This window comes from Ostrinia nubilalis, chromosome 6 (genome assembly GCF_963855985.1).
Source record: "Ostrinia nubilalis chromosome 6, ilOstNubi1.1, whole genome shotgun sequence".
Taxonomy (NCBI): domain Eukaryota; kingdom Metazoa; phylum Arthropoda; class Insecta; order Lepidoptera; family Crambidae; genus Ostrinia; species Ostrinia nubilalis.
Genome location: NC_087093.1, coordinates 11152432 through 11174890, shown reverse-complemented (window position 1 = coordinate 11174890; position 22459 = coordinate 11152432). Strand labels below are relative to the sequence as shown.

The window sequence follows — 22459 nt, the reverse complement described above, 5'->3', positions numbered from 1 at the left end:
TTTTTTCAGATTTTTCCGAAATTTGACCTAAAAACTGCTTCAATTTTTTTTCTCGCGTGATTTCAACAGTTTTTTTTTATTTGATATTAATATCGAATATGTCTTTATTCAAATAAAATAAATTTCAGATCCAGATAATGATTGAATAGCTAGTTACGAGCCGCCAAAGTTCAACAAAAGTACAAACCACGATAAAAAATTCTACTTCAAATTCGATTGAAACAAAAATTAATGGTGATAATGGATTGCCAATAATCTTAAAAATATCTCCAGCTTCTCTTCTTTCCAATGATATATCACACGTTGTAATTGGATATTGAAATTTATCAAAAATTCAAAGTTTATGGAAGAAAATGGAGTAATAATACAAAAATTATCCATACAAAGTTGATTTTGAATTTTTTGAATTTTTTTTTCTTTATAATGTGATTATTATTTTTAAATTCATTTAAAAAAAACACGAAAATAGTTATGAAAAGGAGTATAGCAGAAAATATGAGTTGTTTGAAGAAACTTTGTATGGATAATTTTCGTAAATTACTCCATTTTCTTCCATAAACTTTGAATTTTTAATAAATTTCAATATCTAATTACTACGTGTGATATGTCATTGGAAAGAAGAGAAGGTAGAGATATTTTTAAGATCATTGGCAATCCATTATCACCATTAGTTTTTTCTTAAATCGAAATCGAATTTGAAAATTTTATCGTGGTTTGTACTTTTGTTGAACTTTGGCGGCTCGTAACTAGTTATTGAATCATTATCTAGATCTGAAATTTATTTTATTTGACTAAAGGTTTATTCGATATTAGTATCAAATAAAAAAATCGGTTAAAATCATGCGAGAAAAAAAATTAAAGCAGTTTTTAGGTCAAATTTCGGGAAAATCTGAAACAAGTATAAAAATTGTCATAATATCTCCTAAACTATAAAACTTTAGTCATAGAAAGTAAGGTTCAATAATTAGCAAATGACCTCCTCTATACGCGTATTAGCTATGGCGGGTTCAGTTCCAGTCACCCTGTATATTGTATGCAAATCTTTGTTGATTGTAATGACACAGTAAAACTGTTGAATATTATACCTACAAACGTATTGATTATTTTTTTCTAGTTCAAGAATTAAATAGTATTTGGTAAACTGTAAGAAAATATATTTTACGAATATTATAATATTCATACATTCCTGATTCAGAGATATTTCTTTTACTTTTCCTTTTAAAGTTAATTAATTAGTTCTGACTTTTCTATTACAATTTATACTTAGTGCCAACATAGAATTATGATGAATTATTTATTGTAATATTATTCATTAAATCTGATTACGTTATATCGAATGTTATAAATATACAGTACTTAATTATCTAAGTCAGCATTATGCTGACGCAAATATACATTTCGCAAATAAAAAGTTGGTATTTCTGATATAATAATGTACCAGGAAAAATAAATGACATTCTATATTAATGATATATGCAATTATAATACATTTATTGTTTAACTATTTTAGAGTATAGCTACATAAAAATATGATTACAGGTTAGGTTATAAATTGCGTGCAAATCTTAAGTAGGTATCTGGTTCTTATCTTGTAACTAATAGCACCTGTTAATATTATGATGGATGTGCTGGCTACAAAGTTAATTTCTGGAGCACCAGAAATTTACTTTTCAGTCGGGTATATTGGATTGGATATAGCTGCAACCTGTAAACATTTAGCTATTGTTTGGCTTCGCGCGAGGTCGGCTACTCTTCATCTAAATATAGCTCGACAGCTGCCGTTAGGCAGTTTTAAATTTCTGTAGTCATACAGGTACACTATAAATTCATGAATGTCTAAATAAATAGGTAATTTATAGCCGCCTATATACATGTATGTTTGACACGTGTGATGTCTTTGTCGTATACAATTTTCCATTTTCTTTATAATTTCCTAGCTAAACTATTATGGTTCCTCATATAACTATCTTCTCATCTGTTCTCCAATGGGAATATTTGGGACTTAATAAGGAACGAAGCTCCTGGAAAGTTTTTTCCCGCAAATATCTGATTTCTTAAAAACCTCTCAATCCTCATATTTTTTCATCCCTTTCGGGAAGAAATTTCTAAATTCATAAAATATTTATATGATGAAAGATCCGCCTGCTGGTGATTGGGCTTTTCCACAGAGTTACCTAACTGTTGTGTAACCCGTGTCCATTAAACTGTGCGTTAACTATCAGTCCGTTTTTAGGTACTTAACTACTTAATGATGTCCACTGTGTTGGAGAAATGTTTTCAATGTTTCAATTTGTCATTTAAGTGTTAGTTTTCGATTTATTTACTCATAGTTAATGGTAGATGGTGAAAAATATTACAATTAAAAAATAGAAGATTTTTTTCTGTAAGAAGTAAAAATGTGTACAGTGGTGTAGGGTACTTCCTCGTCCTCGTTCGGTGTTATGGCATTTTAGAATAGCTAGTATTTCATTAGTATGTCACGGCATAAATCATTATTAAGTAGGTCTATATGTAAAAGGTTCTATTTACATCTAATTTTTGGCCCGTATAGTAAACGACTCATTGGATTCAAACTTGTACAAAGGTTCAAGCCTGTGGATTGGATGTCAGTCAGTCAGATAGTTCAGAGATTCATCATTGAACATTATCTTTGAACAGCAATAGGGCTTTTTACGTATAAACCGCATAATTTAAATTTATATCATCCACATCTACATGTATCATCTAAAATTAATTAGCAATAATAATCCGCATACATTTACGCCTTGCTCTGTTCGAATGAGCCCTAGTCTCTTAGGAATCTTAGATCCGTAAAATGGCAATAAACGCATACGCATGTAGGATGGGATGAATAATATTGTATGACCATGACCCGATTTGGATCGCAAACCAATAAACTGCCAGCATATTGCGCTTACAAAGTCGCGGATGCTAACAAGCTGTGTGTTAGATATTTTTCAAATACGATGACATTTACCTGTGAAATTATAAGTTTTATACAATCTACAAGATTATAGTTCCCATTATTTATAATATATTTCTATAATAATCAAAATATTATAATAATTAAGTACGTATTTCTTCTTGTGTATTTTGCGTCATTTATAGAATTGATAATTTAATTATCATTATTTAATATTTGAGTAAGACCTCACTCACAGACATGATAATGTAGCAAAATAATTATCCGTATTAGTGTGATAGCGGTTAGAAATATTTATCTTAAAATTTTATTTATTCTTTATTAGGTATAGCTCTTTGTCAGTTTTCTTTTATAGAAATAAGTACAAAACCAGAATCGTAGTTACCATATTATAAGTACCTACCATGCTGTGTAGGTATTATGTATGTGAACGCGACTCACTATATCAAGCATTTATAACATTACTATCATCTTTTAAACTTACTGGTCACAAACTTATTTTTATCTGAAATGTTTCAATTTTAATTCTTTATAATATATCGTGTATATTTTCCTATTATTATAATAATATATTGGATATTTTTTCTATTATTGTTGTCAAATTGTAGAATTTAAATAAATCATAAATGCGTACTATATTTTTATTCATGGCGATAGTAGATAAAATTAATGTAATATTAGAACTTTTCTTCTGTGAAAGTCCTGAATAAGTTTTGGGACGCCTTCAAATCAGAGGTCTGAGGAAGCGCTGTAGTGGCGCTACTAGTTTCATGAAATTTCTAGAAGCGCAACAGCCGCACGTCTTTGTCATGGTAATGGCGCTGCAAGCTAGCAATCGCGCCATAGTGGCGCCACTGTAGCGCTGCCTTTTTTCGCCTGGAATTTGAAGGCGCTAACTGTTCCCAGACGTCTACGGGCCTACTCCGTTGTCCGATTTATACATTTTCGGTTGAATTTGTCACTAGCACTAACATAGAATCTCGAGATGAAAGAGAAGACGGCCGAAAATGTGGACAGTCTTAGGCGAGCAATTGGTGGTTATTTCAAGGGCAATTAATTGTCTTATTCAGAGCGATTATGCCAATTGTGATGTCAAGGCAATACGTAGACGTAGTTAATTCAGAGAGCAAGTACATTATTTTGCTGAGTAATAAAATTACTCAAAATTGCCCATATAATATGAACTTTGCGCCTTTGCGGTTGCGGAGTAGATTATTAATTTAGTAGTAAGCCAGTAGATTATTAATTTCTAAGTTGAACAATTAATTTCAAACAATGTATTCGGTGTTACAATTGTATGCTTACACACTCATTACTACTTGTCAAAACTTGGCAGCGACTTAATAATATTATTGGTTTAATAGATTTGAGCTCCAATGAGCAGGCAGCAAATATTGTAGCACCGTTTGTAAGTAAGAGTTCCACCAGGACGTGTAGTAAAATGTTTTAAGTCAATTACAATTCAAAACAACCGATCTACCTACTAACTTGTACTTCCAGTATTATTTTGAATTATAGATGAAGGTCTATTTCTTTTAAAGACATCGTTTTAACTGTTAGAACTCGAATCATTATCATCCATAGGAATAGTAATGAATAATTTTATGTCGTAGCTAAATTAAATTAAGGTAAACATTCTGTACGTAGATATCAAATCTGTTTCTTATTTTAACTTTCAAGTGCTGTGCTAGCTTTTAATTCTGTTTTTATTGTATGTACCTATGTGTGTGGGTAAATAAATTATTGTTGTTGGCAGATTGATTTTTATTGTAAAAGTTTTAGGGTTCTAAAAGAGGAGTCAGGTAAAATTAAAAACAGGAATATAATATGAAAGATTTATTTACAATGATTTCGAAGGTACAGAAAAGCTTACATTTAAATATAATTAATAAGTGAAAGTAATATTGTGTTTAGTCAACTGCACTGGAGATTGCGATAACCCGCTTGTTTCAAAAGTCCATTTCATGTAAAGAGCATGTCCATAAAATATTTTAGTAGAAAGGTTCCGACTAATTGAACACCGCACAACATCGAATTAGCCTACAGTACTTTTCATAATTTCATTAAAGGTCCAAATGCACTTACATTCATCGTTGTAACATGGTGCGGCAAAGACCAAGGCGCATTTAACCGACGCGGGTAGACAAATATTCGCCCAGTTAAGTCATGACATCAACACGAATTAGAAAAAGAAAATTAGCAACTAAGTAATCGATTGAAATAATAAAATGCAATTTTTAGTAAGGTATAAAATCGGCTGCCAGGATTGATTTGCCGTTGACGTTGCAAGAGTCGCTGTTAAAAGTAAGCTTAACACCTAGTGCGTTTGGACCTTATTATCATTTTACGAAAAACTGCTCCGCGCTCATATGCAAAAATAACAAAAATATGATTAGTAGTTCAACATTGTGATTTATATCGTATTTAATATTTAATTGACATTACATCATCACACCTTTACCTTGTGGTAAATGTTGGTAGTAACAAAAATATAATTTTCAGTAAAAAGACGAGCGCGAAGCATGTAGGTACAAAATAATATTCAAAATAAACATTAAAGCTGTACTTAATATGTACTTACAAATTTTATTATGTCAATAGCATTGCATTCACTGAGATGACTGAAAGTATATCTATATGTATAAGGTAACATAAAAAAATAGTTTCGATCGCAAGATAAATATCTAAATCTGAGCCCCGATTACGGTAACTTTTAACGTCTACAATCCAGACGCGTTTCTGATTCTGCAATACGATTGGTCAAAACAGCTGACGTACGCTGTTGAACGACCAATCGTATCGCAGAATCGAGAAGCGTGTCTGGATTGTTGACGTTAAAAATTACCGTAATCGGGGCTCTGTATTCACTGCCGTTTTATTTTACAACAATATGCTGAGATTAGAGTCTCGGAAGCAAGTAATAAATATAGTTAAAGAATCAAGTCTAAATATAAAGTTTGAGTTTAATAACAGCCAAAACATTCGCCCAAAACTCACGTAGGAGTCAGAATTGCAAATTAATAATAGCGCACCTCAATTTACAAAATAATCTCAGTATGTTAAGATATACATGAATAGATACTTCAAGACTGTATAAATAAAGGATATCAGGATAAAAAATAAGTATCAATGTATCTAAATAACAAATTCTTGTATCAAAACCGCGTATAACGATGATCACATCAAACATGAGATCTAATTGTACTTCAATATTTTATCCACTTACTAATAAAAATTCACTGTACACAAGTCCATAATTTATCGTAATATATTCGATATAAGATTACGCTACGTATTTGTATAAATGTAATACATAATAGTGTTTAGTTCATAAGAATGTTTCAGCGTTACTCGTGTTTTAGTAATACACGTTTTCCATTTACATACAATATTCCATCGTTTCTTCTTAATAATGTAACTAAATTTTGTATCGGAAAAAGAACTAAAGCGTGCTTGAAGCAGATCTAGAAGAAATTTCAAATAAATTGTAGTCAAAGAACATGAAGTGAAGCCAATAATATAACTTTCATAGAATTTCAATCTACTTATCGCAAAAAGTACAAGAGTTGCACAGCTTGACTTGACAGTGAAAAATATATTTGTGCTGGTTTCTTACCCTTTAAAAAATTCACTATAATTTGCTCGCCACACATCCTCTGGTACTTTTTCTAAACGCCTTCCACATAATGAAGAAACATCAATAAGAACACCATTTATATCTATACAATAGTTTAGCTGGCAACACCAATAATGCATTGTACAATCTCCGCCACGGATCCTACGCACAGATGGAAAAGGTGTTTGTGCAACACCTTGCAACAACGCGCAACATCTGTAGAGGTTGATTTAACCCTTATAAATTATGTTTACTTCGCTCAATTTTAAGGTGTAGTATTAACTAAGTAGCATTTACAGGCCCAAATACGTGCCATAGGTAGAGTAGGTATTAAATAAGTTCTCAAAATAAGTATTTAAGTAGTGAACTACTTTTTTTACTCTTCCACCGAGTGCTCAAGATTCGTGGCAGGCATTGTAATGTAAATAAGTACGACTAAGTGGCGTGCATCAATATTAATCAAGTACTTCACCACAATATCCCTTACATTATAGTAAATTCTTTTAACTTTTTTACATCGTCTAACACTAATAAATATTGACTATCTAGCTTTCTCATAGATAAGTACATGAATTTACTCCAAAGTTGGCACATACTTTACATTTTGTTCTTATCTCGTTTGATTGAATATTATGTCCCCTAAATAACGGAACATACCAACATACATTCATATAATTATTTGTGTGATTACCTCTTTTCTAAACTTAGTACTATATGTTTCAACATTCAGAAGACATCGTCCACATTCGTTTTTAAAACATCGAACTAAAATATTCATTGTTTGTATATTACTAACATTAATAGGTACAACAATTTACAGTATGTACAGTCACGGAATGAAAAGGTTCGTCAGTTTTCAAATTGATTCCTTCAACGAATCGCGAGCACATATTACCTTTTGAAACTATGTTACAGAATAATCTCGAGTTAGAGAAACTAATCTTTAACAGTTCGTCAGTAAAGTTCAAAATTATTCAGATCAAAGTTGTTTGATGATTTATCTTGTCAAGAAGATTATTATGATTGATAAACTAAAACCTTCTTGTTGGTTCAACCTGCCATTATTATTTCTATTAAATAAAAAAAACTATTGTCAATTGGTCAATGTCATCATTGCATTGCACTGATGGGATAGAAAAATAAACAAGCAAAACCTTATTCGTTAGCAAAGCAAACGTCATATTTATTTAAATGTTAGCAGCACTGTTTCTTGCACTGTTATGTTGGCAGGTTTGACTCTTACAGTACCTAGTACAAGCGAAAACCGACACTAAGGTGACGAACCTTTTCATTCCGCGACTGTACTTAGAAGGCAATTTAACCTGGAATACTTGTATTGTGGACAATCATTACAAAATAGTCTAGCTACTGTTTCGACGGGCTAATCCCACCTCTCGTAAAATGCAAATCTTGTATTTGATTTACAGATCGGCCGTTGAATGCTACCCCCCTAGACAAGTGGCAAAACGTGACAGTTGTAATGTCGAAATACGGTCGAAAGGCCGTTTTTTTTTGTATGGAGTTACATCGCTCCGTGAACGGATATAATTTTCGATTCGATCAAATAGTGCCACTTGTCTAGACCTACTGATTTATGTACGCGAGGCGGGTATAAAATCTATTACACCATTTAATAGCTAAAGAATAGGCAAAAATAAACATTCATTATTATTATTTTATAGTGTAATGTCCAAATTATAGACATTGATTTAGAAGTAAGAACTCCTATGAATCTGGTCGTATCGCGACATATTATAGTGCCAGTTTGTGTATGGCCGATGGATAGTTAAAACAGTAGCTTATTCAATCAGTAGCGACGTAACACAAATGGATATGTATTTCACTCATACATTTACATTGGCTAGTAGGTATTATAATTTGTGCTATTAAAAACAACGATAAAACGGACTAGTCGGTCCCCAAAGTTTACAATCGTTTGGTACACCTATAAAATAATTATTTCTGAAACCCCAACTAACGACGAGGCGAAGTGGTTATCCCAATAAAATTTAACAAGGAACCTTATTTTGTTTGTGATCACTGATTCAAATTTGAAATTGAAGTTTAGTTATAAAAGAAAACGGGTATAATAATATTAGTACCATGGTTTACCCCCTTCGCCTTAATTGAGTGACCATATTATTCTATAATAATATAATTTTTCTCTAGGTACATAATAATTCTTGTAATCTTTATTAGTACGCTGTGTGTAATCCTTGGCAGTGGGAAGCATACACGTCAAATTAGTATACCAAAACCGTGCTACCCACCAAAATTTGCTGTAGTATTTTCGTTTTGACGCATGTCATCTCCACTGTCAATGTCATTGGGACAGTCCTCGTCCGGGGGCGATTCTGGGAGGCGCTATGAGAAGACGCTGCCGTTTTTGTGCGCGCGAGTGAATATTACCTCTTCGTCGTCCGCGTTGACGCTTTCGGACGTCAGAGCGACGGTGTCGCTGTGAACCACGTGCGGCGACTCGTTGAATTCGTCAAGCTCTTCTATTCCCGCTGTAATGGTAATAAATATTATAAGCACAATGGGGTGGGTGTGGCGTTAAAAGTTCCTAAACATGTCCTACAAAAAAATAGTCAAACGAAGTGGTTATCCTTATGCTAGCCATTAAGCTTGGATAAGGTTGTAATAGTCATCCTTGCATAAACCTAATACGTAGGAAAATTATCTAGCTATTAAACCTGTTTAATTTGAGTCATTCGTTAATTATTCGGAAATATAATAATACCTGTATAGTCAGATGGCGCTAACAGCAGATACTGCTCCGAGCGAGTCGGCCATAGCAAGTGCGCCATGACACAAAACGCCAGGCAGTCGGCAGAATATGTTATGCCTGGAAATCAAAACAAACAATCTCGTAAAATATTTTATCGCATCATCTTTTAACACTTCAACATTCGCTTATCAAACATTCGGCAGTCAACTATCTATAATCTAAAGGACGACAGATAATATTCCAATGGCAGCATAACATTTTTGCCATAAGAGCAACGCGGGCTTCTTTATAACTTGAATACCCACATTTGAAGTCAATTATAGGTTCTGTCCATCGAATTATTAATGACTAGCTATAGGTGTACCAGAATCTCATGGCAAATAGGGAAAATAAACTTTGTTGAGAGCAATACTGGGGAAATTGGAATAAACGACCTTGATACTGTTTAATATTTTACTTTTGTGACTTTAATATTAATGAACATGAAGTACGAATATACATTTTAGGTAGGTATGTCTATGAAGAATGTTGTTATGCATCGGGTTTTTAACATGGGAAAATGTTTTGAAATATAAAGGATTGGCAGAAGCGAGACTTCAAACTTCGGCATAATTCGTGAGAAATGTCACTGTGAGTAACTTTTTGATTGACTGTCAGTGTCAGTGCGGGTTTTAATTTTGACAGTCGATTTACTTTTTAGAAGACTTTAAAATTTTTGATTTTTCGGTGACAGGTTTTGTATTTTGTTTATTCTGTTTTGTCAAATTCATAAAATGGCGAAACGTAAAGAATGTAAAATTGAAATGGAAAATACTATTAGAATTCAGTTGACCTCAAGACAGTGTTTCATTCACTAGTAGTTAGTAGTACCCAGTCAGTGGTAGGTAGGAGTGAGTGATCGCGCCGAGGAAGTGCGCAGGGTGAGGGAATTCCACCCTCCTCTATGGGAGGGTTAAACATGGTCTAAGTCTAACAATTAATAAATGAATCGTATATTATTTTAAGTAACTAATTTTATTATGCATCATACTTATAACCTATCACTTCATTCAGAACTAGAAAACGATTCTGGAAACTTCTCCATTATTTAATCTTGCTTTATGAAATATTTTTAAATTTTCTTTACATGGTCATAACATTTTGACCATTCCTCTGCACCAATTTGTGAGATATACCTGAAAACCCCGATAAAGCAGCTATTAAGTAAGAATAAATAAAAAACATAACCCTCCTTCTGACGCAGTTGGGTAATAAACTAAATGTATCAAAACATTTCAGTCCAACTTACTGTCAACTGACGACGCGCTTTAGAATCAAAGATTGACTTTGAATTATGCCTTATTTTACAATTCACATTGAAAACGATATGACTTGCCTGAGCTTTTTCGACTTTTTCACAAAAATAACAAATAGTCAAGAAGAGATTACAAAATTTTTGCAACGGCTGACAGATTTCATAATTTACTTTGACAGGTGACAATTAAACCATAGACAATTGCCATATGAAAAACACACTTTTCCAATATTTTTGTTTGCCATGAGATTCTGGTAGACCTATAAATAGCTTTGTTCACGTGAATCTCGGTATATCACAGACTATCTCAAGCATGTCCCCCTTTATAAACGGGGATAAGTTTTCCCCTGGGTCTTAAACTATATCAGTAGTTTTTGCATTCAAGAGTAACTACAACCCGGTCGAGTTAACTGTGCACCTGGCGACTATGACGTCACATCGACGCTCTTTTTTTTTATCGACAACGAGGAAGCTCTTGGCCTGTATCTCACCAGATGGTAAGTAAGTGACGATCAGGCCGAAGGTGAAAGCGAGGTTCACCCGGAACCCTCAACCACGGAGGAACTGGCTATCTTACCTCTAACTGCCGGAACACAACAATGCTGTTAACATTGTTGTTATGGCGACAGACTTAGGTAAGATGGTGGGTGGTATTAGCTAGCCAGGCGGACTTAGAACAAGCCCTACCACCAACCACTGCGGTTACTCTTGTACGAACGGGGTAAACACGGGGAAAATCGCGGGTGATTGCGAGATATACCATCCATAGAGGTTCATTCAATCCATAGAGGTGTGAAGTTAACTCCACCAGATTGTAACAAACATCAGTCCTCATCAACTTCCACATCAAATAAAAAACATAAATGCGTCAGCTTTTGCAGTCATCCTTTTTATAAATTAATTATTGTGCTAGGATATACATACCCAGTATAAACTTGAACCTCCAAAGCGGGCTGATCTGCAGCGCTATGAGCGCAATCACTGGTAGGTACACGAACCAGACCAGACTGGACGCGCCGAAATGCAGGAGGAAGTTCAACTTCGGCATGTTGTGCTCGTATATCATCGTGTTGCGTAGCTCCACAACGAACCACGTCATGATGGCCACGCGGAGAGTCAGGATCAACCAGCCGGGCCATGTTTGATACTCGTCTATTTCTTCGATTATGTCCACTTCCGTCTAGAAATATAAATATAGTGTGTAAGGTAATATTGACTGTTTACTGTGATTTAGACAGAGAGATCGTAACATCAAATAAATCGGTAATGAACATTATGAATAATTTCTTATTCTTATCGCACCTTCCACGACGCGAACTTCTTCTGACACAATCATGGTGCCCCAACAATATTGGTGTTATTTGAAAGCCCAATAAATAAACTTAAAGAAAAACACATTTAATTTCTTAATAAACGATTAACATATACCATAAATGTGACTTGAAAAAAGACCTCACACGGGGCTCACCTCTGGGACCAATTAGACCAATTTTTATGGTTATAGAACCAAATAATGATCTCACGTATCCTCTTTAACAGCGATTAAATCCAATTTAAGAGTTTTATAGCCATAAAAGTTGGCTCAAGCGTAACTACCTATTTTTTGAAGAAGTGACTGGATCCTTCTAAAGACACATTTTTGGGGTAAACACTTTTCCTTTAATGAAATGAAGTTTAGAACTAGGCTTTTAAATGGTGCCAATATTGGTGGGAAGTGGGGATGCATGGATGCATTGTTTTTGAAAGTGCTTGTCGCGGGAGGTGCGATTTATTTGATGTCGATTGTATAAAGTTGTCGAAATTGTACTGATTTGATTGTTATCGTTTTGTTTGAAGCTAGATATTATTGGAAGAATATAAGTATATAGGGCGTCCTTTGTTGATAAATGTGCCTGATACACAATGTGTGCCAGTATTATCATTAGTCATGTTGGACATTTAACACATTATAATAATTTACCATTGATCTGCCAGGGTGGACTCAATTTACATTCACATGGATGTTTACATTATGACTTCAAATCTTTGTATTCTAAAAATATAATATTTAAGCCTATTTAAAGTTTTCCTCAAATGTTTAAGTAACAAACAGCACTAAAACACACAAAACAGTAATTTAGGTACTTACAGTATTCCAAACATAGAGAAGTATGTGCACTATTCCATAGGCAAGCCATACGCCAAAAACCAAAGGCTTGTAAGTGAGCTCAAGCCTGGTCACGGCCCAGCCCTTAGCCAGTAATAGGAGAAGTAACATAAACAGAGTCTGAAAAACATAATATACATTTCAAAAACAACATTACTTGTTAAAGACCCTTGTGTATTTAATTGATTAAATTCAAATCAATAGCAATTATTAATTGGCACTTTTTTATAAGAAATAATAAAACAGAAAATAACAATACACTTTAGTGGAGGCTAATAAATTATTTTGATATGTTACACATACTCTGCTCATAATGTCAAAAATGTCTCCAGCTGCTGCTAGACCGGAGAAACCTACTCCGTCCACTGCAAACTTGACGGTGTGGAGAACATTGAAGCATAAGGCTACAAATTCCAGTACAAGACTGAATGTGAACAACTTGGTTACAGGGTGTTTTTGAGTTCTGAAAAGTAAAAGTAAAGTTCAGTTTAGACAGTCTGAACAAAACTGTATTTTTATTAAGTTGTTAAGTTACCTGACAGCGTAAATTTGTACTGGCAGTAAAATGACGTAGCATAGCCAGAACACCAGATAAAGCTCCAATGTGTTCTGCCGATCAAATGAGAACTGGTAGAGCAATGTGTTGTACAAGGACAGGTTAGGGCTGCCGTTGACAAGCCAGAAGTCATACTGGATAGTTTGCGGGACTTTCGTGAGAGATTTGCTGTCCTTCGTGGGTGCTCCACTGTAATGGTGCCAGGTGCAGTTAACCTCATCCAAGTAGCATGCGACCATAGACACATACCAAAACCTATAACAGACAACTAAAGATTGAATACTTCCAAAATATGACGAACTAATATGGAAGGATTCATTTAAAAAGTAATTTTAAAAAGTATTTATGATCATGAGTGTGAAATTTTACAATTTAAAAACAATCTCTTACAATTTATAAAAATGGGCACTATCTGGGACTGGGAGCATTGAGAAGTGTTATAACGGTCAGAGGGTAGGGAATCTAAATAATACAACTTACCTTGGTTGGCCAGTATTTTGAATAACATATGTAAACTGATTTTTCTTAATTACATTCCATGGAGTGTCTTCGTCAATACACAGTTCTCCTTTCGGGCAAGGTATTCTTCTGAATAAGTCTTGCCCATATGCATTACATTTTGGATGGTAAGCTGAACTATTTAAATCCTGGAACATCACCTGGCATGCCAGCTCTTTGTTTTCTAGATCTCGATTCTTGTAATAATTTATAAAATGCTTCCCATCTAACACAGCAAAAGTTATAGGATACTTAAACTGTTGATTTGAGGTGATGTTTCCGAAAATGTAGCCATATGTTTCTTTCTGGTAGTGAATATCAGTCTTTTGAAAGCCGAACTTTACCAGGAACTTAAAAAAGTCATCTGTTGAGAAAGTTCCTTTTATATGTGTAGAAGATACGACTAGGAACACAAAACTAAATAAAACTATTAGAATTTTAGTACACATATTCGACAATTTCTATCACTGCATTAAATACATTTCGGAGATTTAAATGTCTTAAAGAGTTTTAAATATTATTTCATGGAATTAACACATATTATTTTAACAGTCGATCTGCAATATTGTCACATTGGTAATGGCTTTTTAATTCTAAAAATTAATGATTTATCTCCTCCACATTCCTGAGGACACCATCACAAATAAAACAACAGACGTCAACTGTCTGTCAATTTGACATGATTTATGAAACGTCGGTCACATTCGGATACACAGTTCCTTGCTGGCACAATCGTCGGTTTTCTTCGAGTAATACGATTATGTTACGATTGGTAAAGACCTTATAAAGACCTATGGAGCCACCATAATAAAAACAGAGGGCAGTGCAGTATTCACAGAACAAATCGGTTTTACAACACTTGTCTTGATGACACTTTGCTACCGATTAATGAGTGGACAACACTAGTTCATCCATGGCGGAATGGTGCTTGGCATTGTAAAATGCTGTAAAAGCTATGTTTTTTATAATAACTGTGAAAATGTGTCACTAATCAACGTATTTTCTCTTGTTTTAATGTTATATTTTCGAAATATCAAGTTTGGGTTATGTCTATTCGGAAAGTACGAAGAACTAAGTGCCATAGCAACTATCTTCAAACTCGCCCATTTCCTTTGTGATCTAGATACCTCTTTTTATAGTGTTGGTTAACATAGTCAGTGATAATTTTATGGTGTAATTTGTGATTTATTGAACATTTTATAATTTCAATTCGTTGCGTTGTGAAGTTAACGTCTTCGAATGCACAATAGGATCATAGAAATGCTTTAACCTCAAAGGCGGAAGCGTATTACTAGCCGCTCGGATTGTACAACCTTGGAGATCAAAATTTTAGTTTACCCTGTTCATACACTTGCTGAAGATAAATTAAAAGTAGAATTAAAACAAATAGACGTGTCAAAGTGAATTGACAATGAATTAATAATGGTCGAAATAGGCGCTCCGCAACAATCAGCTGACGAGAGCTTGGAGAACGCAGAATGGTATTGGGGCGACATCACCCGGTAAGTTCGACTGATTTCACATACTGGAATATAACTATTCTCTCCATTTATATAATTTACCTAGATACATAGGTCTTTTCTAGTATGATTTTATGATTATTATTTATATGAGTTTTTTAGTAGTAGATTTTACCTACAAAATTAGATAACATTTACAAGTAGGTATAAACATAAATGTATTAAATATGTACAATACAACATATTATACTAGCAACTTTGATAACTATATTTTACATAAAATATTCCTTATTGAGTTTATCATTATTAATAGGAAAACTGGGCTCATTTCCTATTAGAATGATGCTTTTTATTTGATAATATAGGAAACATTACTAAACATTGTAATTAATTAAAGGGTGCATTTTTTAAATTTAATAATGCACCTTGGTAGGTACTTTATTTTCTATAAAAATAATTACAAAAGGCAAATGTGTTAAATGACATGCAAAATTAAAAGAAATTGTGTAATTTCTGTGGCATTTAAATGAGATGAGTCTAATCAGTCATGCAATAATGTAATGTTGTTGTGCAAATTAATTATAAAAAATATATTTACCACCACACAATTTGATTAATAATCATTTTTTTACTTTAATTTTAGGGATGAGGCCACAGAAAAGCTCCGTGACACATGTGATGGCACATATCTAGTCCGCAATGCTTCTAATAAAGACAGTGGATATACACTAACGGTTCGGAAAGGCGGCACCAACAAATTGATTAAAATATACAATCAAGATGGCCGCTATGGATTCTGTGAGCCCTATGAGTTCACCTCCGTGGTGGACTTGGTCAGGTTCTACACAGAGTATTCACTTGGACACTGCAACAACAGTTTGGATATTAAACTTATGTACCCTTTATCAAGACTACAAGAAAATGATGGGGGTGAAAATGATGAAACTTTGGAAACAAGATATAAAGAGATACATAAAGAATATGTACTCAAAACTAGGAATTTTGGAGAAAGATCTTACAAATATATGAGGCTCAGGGAAGAAGTTAAATACAAAAGACAAGCCCTCGATGCCTTCAAAGAAGCTATCAAAAAATGTGAGGAACATTTAAAATTACAAGAAAAAATGATATCTGAAGCTCAACCTCATGAAAAGAATGGTCTTAGTGAAAATTATGATCAATTAACATTAAGACTAAACAGCTTGAAACAGGCAAAACTGCAATTAAATAGCTTATTGAGGGAAGCCGTTGAGTACAGCCTGTTACTAGAAAGAGAAACAACTAAACTCAAATCTGAAGTGATGCCTCTCTATAGTACAAAAGAACGTTACAAAGTGTAAGTATAAATTAAATTGAAAATCATCAATATTCTTATATGAAATTATCTAACTGCAATCTTATATCAAAAGCTTGATTTTTAATAATTGGTGTTACCTTTTGATCAAACAATGTATTATTGTGTGTTACAGATGGTTAAAAAGGCGAGGAAAAACTGATGAATATTTGCAAGCTTTAGAAGACGACAACACACATAAACAACATAAATTAGAAGAGTTATATGCCCATCGAGAATCAATAAGTTGGAAAGTTGAGAAATGTACACGGGATATGGCTGAACGTTTACTAGAAGGGAAACCTCAAGGAACCTTTTTGATTCGCCCTAATTCTACTGGTCAGCTGGCACTGTCCATTTGTTGCAATAACATGGTTTATCATTGCATTATATTTGAGACTGAACGAGGATATGGTTTTGCTGAGCCTTACAATGTTTACAAGTGATTATTTCTTTTATTCTTATATTTTGATATATTTTTACTTTTTTCCATAATTTGTTTATAATAAAAAGTCAATTATCTATTTTCAGAACCCTGAATGAGCTTGTTTTGCATTATGCAGTGAACTCATTAGAAGAGCATAATGACCACTTAAAGACAACATTGAAGTATCCTGTAAATGCTCATTTGGTGAAGAAACCTGAGAAGAAACAGCAAGCAGTATAGGTAACTATGCGGGAGTTAAGGTAAATCAATACATGAACACAAAATGGCAAAAAGATATGATTGAGAGACTTATTTAATAATTATTTCACAACAAATTATTGGGTACAAATGGCAGACCTTAATTAAAGTGGGTTGTTTTTATAATTAAGTAAAAACATAGGTACCAATCATAAATTAAATTGTAGTATGGCCTTAACTCTTCTGCCACAACTATACCAATAAGCCAAAAACCATGAGAATTTGACAAAATTGTCAGTAGTTTTGTAATTAAGTCATGTATGTATATTTATATTTCAGGAAATACTTGTTTTTGTCCTCTATTCTGTGAATAGATTGACAATGTGTGAAATATTATTTGTAAACATGTCCTAAAATCTCATGTACCCAAATATTTACATAAATCTAAACCACTATGAAAGAGTTATTGCATAAAACGCACAAATAAGTATACCACCTGCTCCTAAACTATTGTTTTAGGAATAAAAAAACAGAAATATCATTTGAAAGTTTTATAAGAACATGAACATCAAGATCTGTTTCAGCTAAAATATTACAATATTATGGCAACGAAAATATCATTTTTAATGCGTCCAAAATGCTTACGATTTCAATGTTGTAGATTTTAGTGGAGTCAATGATGATTGATTTGGTACCTATTTTAAGAAACCAGATATTGACGCCTGCATAATGTATGTGAATCTTCAGTATGTATCTTTAAGACATGTTTTGAGTGTATGGATAGTGTTAGAGAACCTAACGATGATATAAGTACTAGCTAGCTAGTAGGATATTGTGAAGTTTTGAATACCAAATGCATTGAATGTTGTTGGTATTGTTATTCATACTGTCTTTAATTTTGTTCATATAATTGTGATAGTAATGTGATAAAATGCATACACAATAATAATGGTTTTAAAATAACCCAGTTGTAGTTTGCCTTTAAAAATTCAATTTCTTGTTTTTTATGAAAAGTTTAGTTGGATATCTGTTTTTTAGTTTCAAAGTAATGAAGATAAACGCCATTAAAATGTGATCTTCCGTAATTAATTATATTACATTTATGTAAAAATGTTTTGAAAAGGATTGTGGCCTTGTCGGATAAAAGAATTCGAAAGTAATTTTTATGTAAGGAACTGATAAATTGAATGAAATGAAGAATGAAGATGGATGTATTTGGAGGTTTGAATTATGAATTAAAATGGAAAAAAAATCAGATTTTGCAATATTCTTGAAATGATGTAATGGGAAGAACAAGATTAAATAAAACCTTGGATTGTGGTTTGACCAAAACTATTATATTGAATGCAAACCTAAACACCTTCATTGGTTTAGTGGCTTATGTATAATAATGTGTGTGCTAGTAAGTCTGTTACGAACTTTCAGGCATGAAAATATTTTAGTATATGTATGTACATAAAAAGAGTTTAATTAATATCATTATTATGTTTTTGATGTCAAGAAAAATAAGAGAACATATTTATATTTACATTAAGATGATGTTACTGAATGCTTTCTCTAATCTCTATCTTTCTTTTTACTGTACTTATGTGCAATATTATAACATTTGTAACAATCAAAGTCTTTTGAATTAAAACTGCTATACTTGGTTTATAATAAGTGTGAATTGAGACCAATAAAAATGCTTCAACAGTTTTATCAAAAGACTGATTACACCATCTCTTTCATCTCTTTGTTTTGGCACATTCACATTAAAACGAGGTATTCTAAAATGAATGTGTTCTTGTCAATTAATGAGTTTCGTTTTATAAGGGTATGTATTGAAGAATGAAGAATATAGTATTGTAAGATTGCAATTGTAATACGTTAGGTAGGAATAACAAATTAAACTGATGGTATTATTAACGTCTACCTTGATATCAAATAAGCCTAAGTTATTAAATTGATTGATAGGAAGTGTAATGCAGGCTCAATATCGATTGTATCGATTGATTCCTTAGTAGTTCCCACAATAAATAAATATTTCCCTAATAGTATCGTATTCATTCAGTACCATTGATTGACTTTAATAGAAAATAATAGAAATAGTAAAAAAAAACATGTATGTATATGTAATCGCATTTTCAGAAAATATTGTTTGTCACCTAATGGATATTATGTACCTAATAATAACCTTTGTGTTGATTCTGAAATAAGTATAATGCGTATTCATGATACCATCATGGATGCCTTAATCGCTTTATGTAAAAAAAACTGATCTGAGAAAACATGACCCTTTTTCATTTTTGTCATCTTGAAATTCAAGAAGAAAAAGAATTGACTTGATACTTCAAAAAAATTACGTAAAATCTTTCTGTATTTTCTATTTTTATTTAAAATTTAAGGTCAGAAACAACACAATGTCTTCTTCAAATAGAACGCATTCTGGACGTCAAAGCGCTCTTGTTTACACTGTATTATACTGTTTGACACAGAATGCGAACTGTAGATCTCTGATGCGCTAGAAAGGCTTTCTGTTTGAAGCTTTACAGTCGTTTTACGCATAATCTAATATATCTTTCACTCTTACTGTTTTTTGCAAGATTTTATAATTTGTATACCATTTCAATTTATTACTTTCTAATGTGGACCTAATCGATATTAACTTTGAGATCTGTTTGCTTTGATATAACAATAATACACTCCTACCTTCGACATATTTGGATTGATCCAGCTGTATAAAATTACTGTAGTTTGGTTTTGTATGTCTTTATAGCTGTATACGTATTCTAAATATTAAAATTATGGTGTAAGTTCTAAGAACATATTTATAAACAGGAACAATTTATTTAAGTGAGATTATTGAATCGGAGTTATTTTTATATTCAATTTGATATAATGTAATTATTATTTTCAGGTATGAATGTTTTCGAGTTAATAACAATTCAGTTAGGTACTTGATATGATCTCAACAATGGTTTTAATATCTAAGCTTATGCAATATTATGGTTGTTGGATATCAAAAGTCAATAGAAGCCAAATCTGAATGCATAAGTTGAAGATAAAAGACGAACTGTCGCCATTTTATAAAACAGTGTAACAGTAGTATGTTTTAATAAGTGTTAATAATAAACAAATTGTCAATGAAAACCTCGTTTCCGTTTTTTACCCCTATTTAACTGGTAACTGTTATCATCATCATCATTTCAGCCATAGAACGTACACTGCTGAACATAGGCCTTCCACAATGGCCGGTTGGCGGCAACTATTATTGTAAGATAATGATAATGAGGCAAATTATGAATTTTTATTAATGTATTGCATTGTATTAAAAAAAATAGTTTGAGTTCACAAAATAGTGACGTCACAGGCTAGTATTGCCATCCAAAATCTTCCTTTTTCTTTTTTGATGTTGGCAATACACGTCGAGGTCGACTTGATTAAAATTTGTGCTAGTTTCAAGTGAGACGAGTTACAAAATGGGACCAAGTGGGATGGGACTTGGGTTAATAATGTAACGAAAAATGATAGATGATACCCCTTCCCACCCTTTGAGTCTCAGTGTAAAGTTGTGGTGTTTTACTATAGGTGTACCAGAATCTCATGGCAAACAAAAATATTGGAAAAGTGTGTTTTTCATATGGCCATTGTCTATGGCTTTATTGTCACCTGTCAAAGTAAATCAAGAGATCTGTCAGTCGCTGCAGAAATTTTGTAATCTCTTCATGCCTATTTGTTATTTTTGTGAAAAAGACGAAAAAACTCAAGCAAGTCATATTGTTTTCAAAGTGTATTGTAAAATAAGGCATAATTCAAAGTCAATCTTTGATTTTAAAGCGCGTCGTTGAGTTGACAGTAAGTTGGAGTGAAATGTTTTGATACTTACCTACATTTAGTTTATTACCTAACTGCGTCAGAAGGAGGGTTATGTTTATTTTTATATTCGTCGTTTCAGCCGAAAGACGTCCACTGCTGGACAAAGGCCTCCCCCAAGGATTTCCACAAAGACCGGTCCTGCGCCGCTTGCATCCAGGTACTTCCCGCGACCTTCACCAGATCGTCGGTCCACCTAGTGGGAGGCCTGCCCACGCTACGTCTTCCAGCTCGTGGTCGCCACTCAAGAACTTTTCTGCCCCAGCGGCCATCAGCTCTTCGAGCTATGTGCCCCGCCCACTGCCACTTGATTTTAGCGATTCTGCGGGCTATGTCAGTCACTCTGGTTCTCCTACGGATCTCCTCATTTCTGATTCGATCACGTAGGGAAACTCCGAGCATAGCACGCTCCATCGCTCTTTGGGTGACCTTGAGCCTTCTTATGAGGCCCATAGTAAGCGACCACGTCTCAGAGCCATACACCATCACTGGCAACACACACTGGTCAAATACTTTTGACTTGAGACACTGCGGTATTTCGGACGTGAGAATTTCGCGATTTTTATATTATTCTTACCTAATAGCTGCTTTATCGGGGTTTTCAGGTGTATTTCATGCATTGGTGCAGAGGAATGGTGAAAATGTTATGACCATGTAAAGAAAATTGAAAAAGATTTCATCAAGCAAGTTTGAGTAATTGAAATGCTGAAAAAGCGATTTATATTATATTAATACCTCTTTAACTTGATCATCTATTTGAAGAACAACAAGAAATGCAAGTGGAGTTCTTAGAATCGTTTTCTAGTTTTGAATGAAGTGATAAGTTATAAGTATGATACTTAATAAAATTATTTACAGTAATATACGGTTTACTTATTTTTCAAGACATCATGTTCCTATGTTAAAACGGGTTTTTAACATAGGAACATGATGTCTTGAAAAATTGTATAACAACATTCTTCATACACATACCTAAAATGTATAGGTAGGCATTCGTACTTCATGTTCATTAATATTAGTCATAAATAAAAATTAAACAGTATCAAGATCGTTTAATCCAATTTCCCCAGTATTGCACTCAACAAAGTTTATTTTCCCCATTTGCCATGAGATTCTGGTACACCTATAAGACTTCATATGGACTAGCTAGGTATTTGAGAAAATAAGAAGAATCACGCTACACTGTTTTGTTTCATTTGCCCACACTCATGCACTTTTAACATATTAATTTTAAATTACCTGTAAATTAAGATTTTTGGTTGCTTGTAAAATGTAAAAGTTGACAAATTATGACGTCACTTGCTTGTATTGCCATACAAAATCTATGGGAATCTCGTTTTGACAGTTTTTAAAAAGTACGTCAATTGATTGGTGGTGTCGAATCAATTGATGTCCGCTTCGATTCGGCTTTTTTTTAAATTTAGT

At 33.2% G+C, this 22459-nt stretch overlaps 3 protein-coding genes and 1 long non-coding RNA gene across 5 annotated transcripts in view; 2 read left to right on the top strand and 2 right to left on the bottom strand.

The window, feature by feature from the left end:
* LOC135072622 (transmembrane protein 62-like) overlaps window positions 1–22459 on the bottom strand; it is a 229583-nt gene that overhangs the window by 39970 nt on the left and 167154 nt on the right. The gene's annotated exons all lie outside the window — the stretch shown is intronic.
* LOC135072627 (integral membrane protein GPR180) lies at window positions 4745–14442 on the bottom strand. The gene is made up of 7 exons (XM_063966629.1): window positions 13747–14442; window positions 13246–13521; window positions 13014–13173; window positions 12693–12830; window positions 11489–11744; window positions 9283–9387; window positions 4745–9049 (listed from the first exon to the last, which is right to left on the bottom strand). The coding sequence occupies exons 1-7, from the start codon at window positions 14211–14213 to the stop codon at window positions 8904–8906; spliced, it is 1548 nt and encodes a 515-aa protein (XP_063822699.1). The 5' UTR covers window positions 14214–14442; the 3' UTR covers window positions 4745–8903.
* On the top strand, window positions 14668–20311 carry LOC135072614 (phosphatidylinositol 3-kinase regulatory subunit gamma). 2 transcript variants are annotated; one of them, XM_063966610.1, is made up of 5 exons: window positions 14668–15266; window positions 15868–16560; window positions 16694–16999; window positions 17089–17224; window positions 20079–20311. In XM_063966610.1, exons 1-4 carry the CDS (start codon window positions 15187–15189, stop codon window positions 17222–17224), a joined length of 1215 nt encoding a protein of 404 aa, XP_063822680.1. In that variant the 5' UTR covers window positions 14668–15186; the 3' UTR covers window positions 20079–20311. The 2 variants fall into 2 exon arrangements, with proteins under 2 accessions (XP_063822680.1, XP_063822679.1); XM_063966609.1 differs by having other exon boundaries at window positions 17089–20311.
* On the top strand, window positions 20743–22076 carry LOC135072961 (uncharacterized). Its single transcript, XR_010257542.1, has 2 exons — window positions 20743–21016; window positions 21640–22076. It is a non-coding gene; the product is annotated as an uncharacterized LOC135072961 (long non-coding RNA).

Bases quoted from the DNA above. Each gene is read 5' to 3' on its own strand.
- LOC135072627 (XM_063966629.1), bottom strand. From the start codon at position 14,213: ATGTGTACTAAAATTCTAATAGTTTTATTTAGTTTTGTGTTCCTAGTC. The intron at 12,831-13,013 runs GTATGTGTAACA...TATGTTTTTCAG, and splicing joins TTTTTGACATTATGAGCAGA to ACTCTGTTTATGTTACTTCT. The intron at 11,745-12,692 runs GTAAGTACCTAA...TTATATTTCTAG, and splicing joins TTCTCTATGTTTGGAATACT to ACGGAAGTGGACATAATCGA.
- LOC135072614 (XM_063966610.1), top strand. From the start codon at position 15,187: ATGGTCGAAATAGGCGCTCCGCAACAATCAGCTGACGAGAGCTTGGAG. The intron at 16,561-16,693 runs GTAAGTATAAAT...TGTGTGTTACAG, and splicing joins ACAAAAGAACGTTACAAAGT to ATGGTTAAAAAGGCGAGGAA. The intron at 17,000-17,088 runs GTGATTATTTCT...ATCTATTTTCAG, and splicing joins GAGCCTTACAATGTTTACAA to AACCCTGAATGAGCTTGTTT.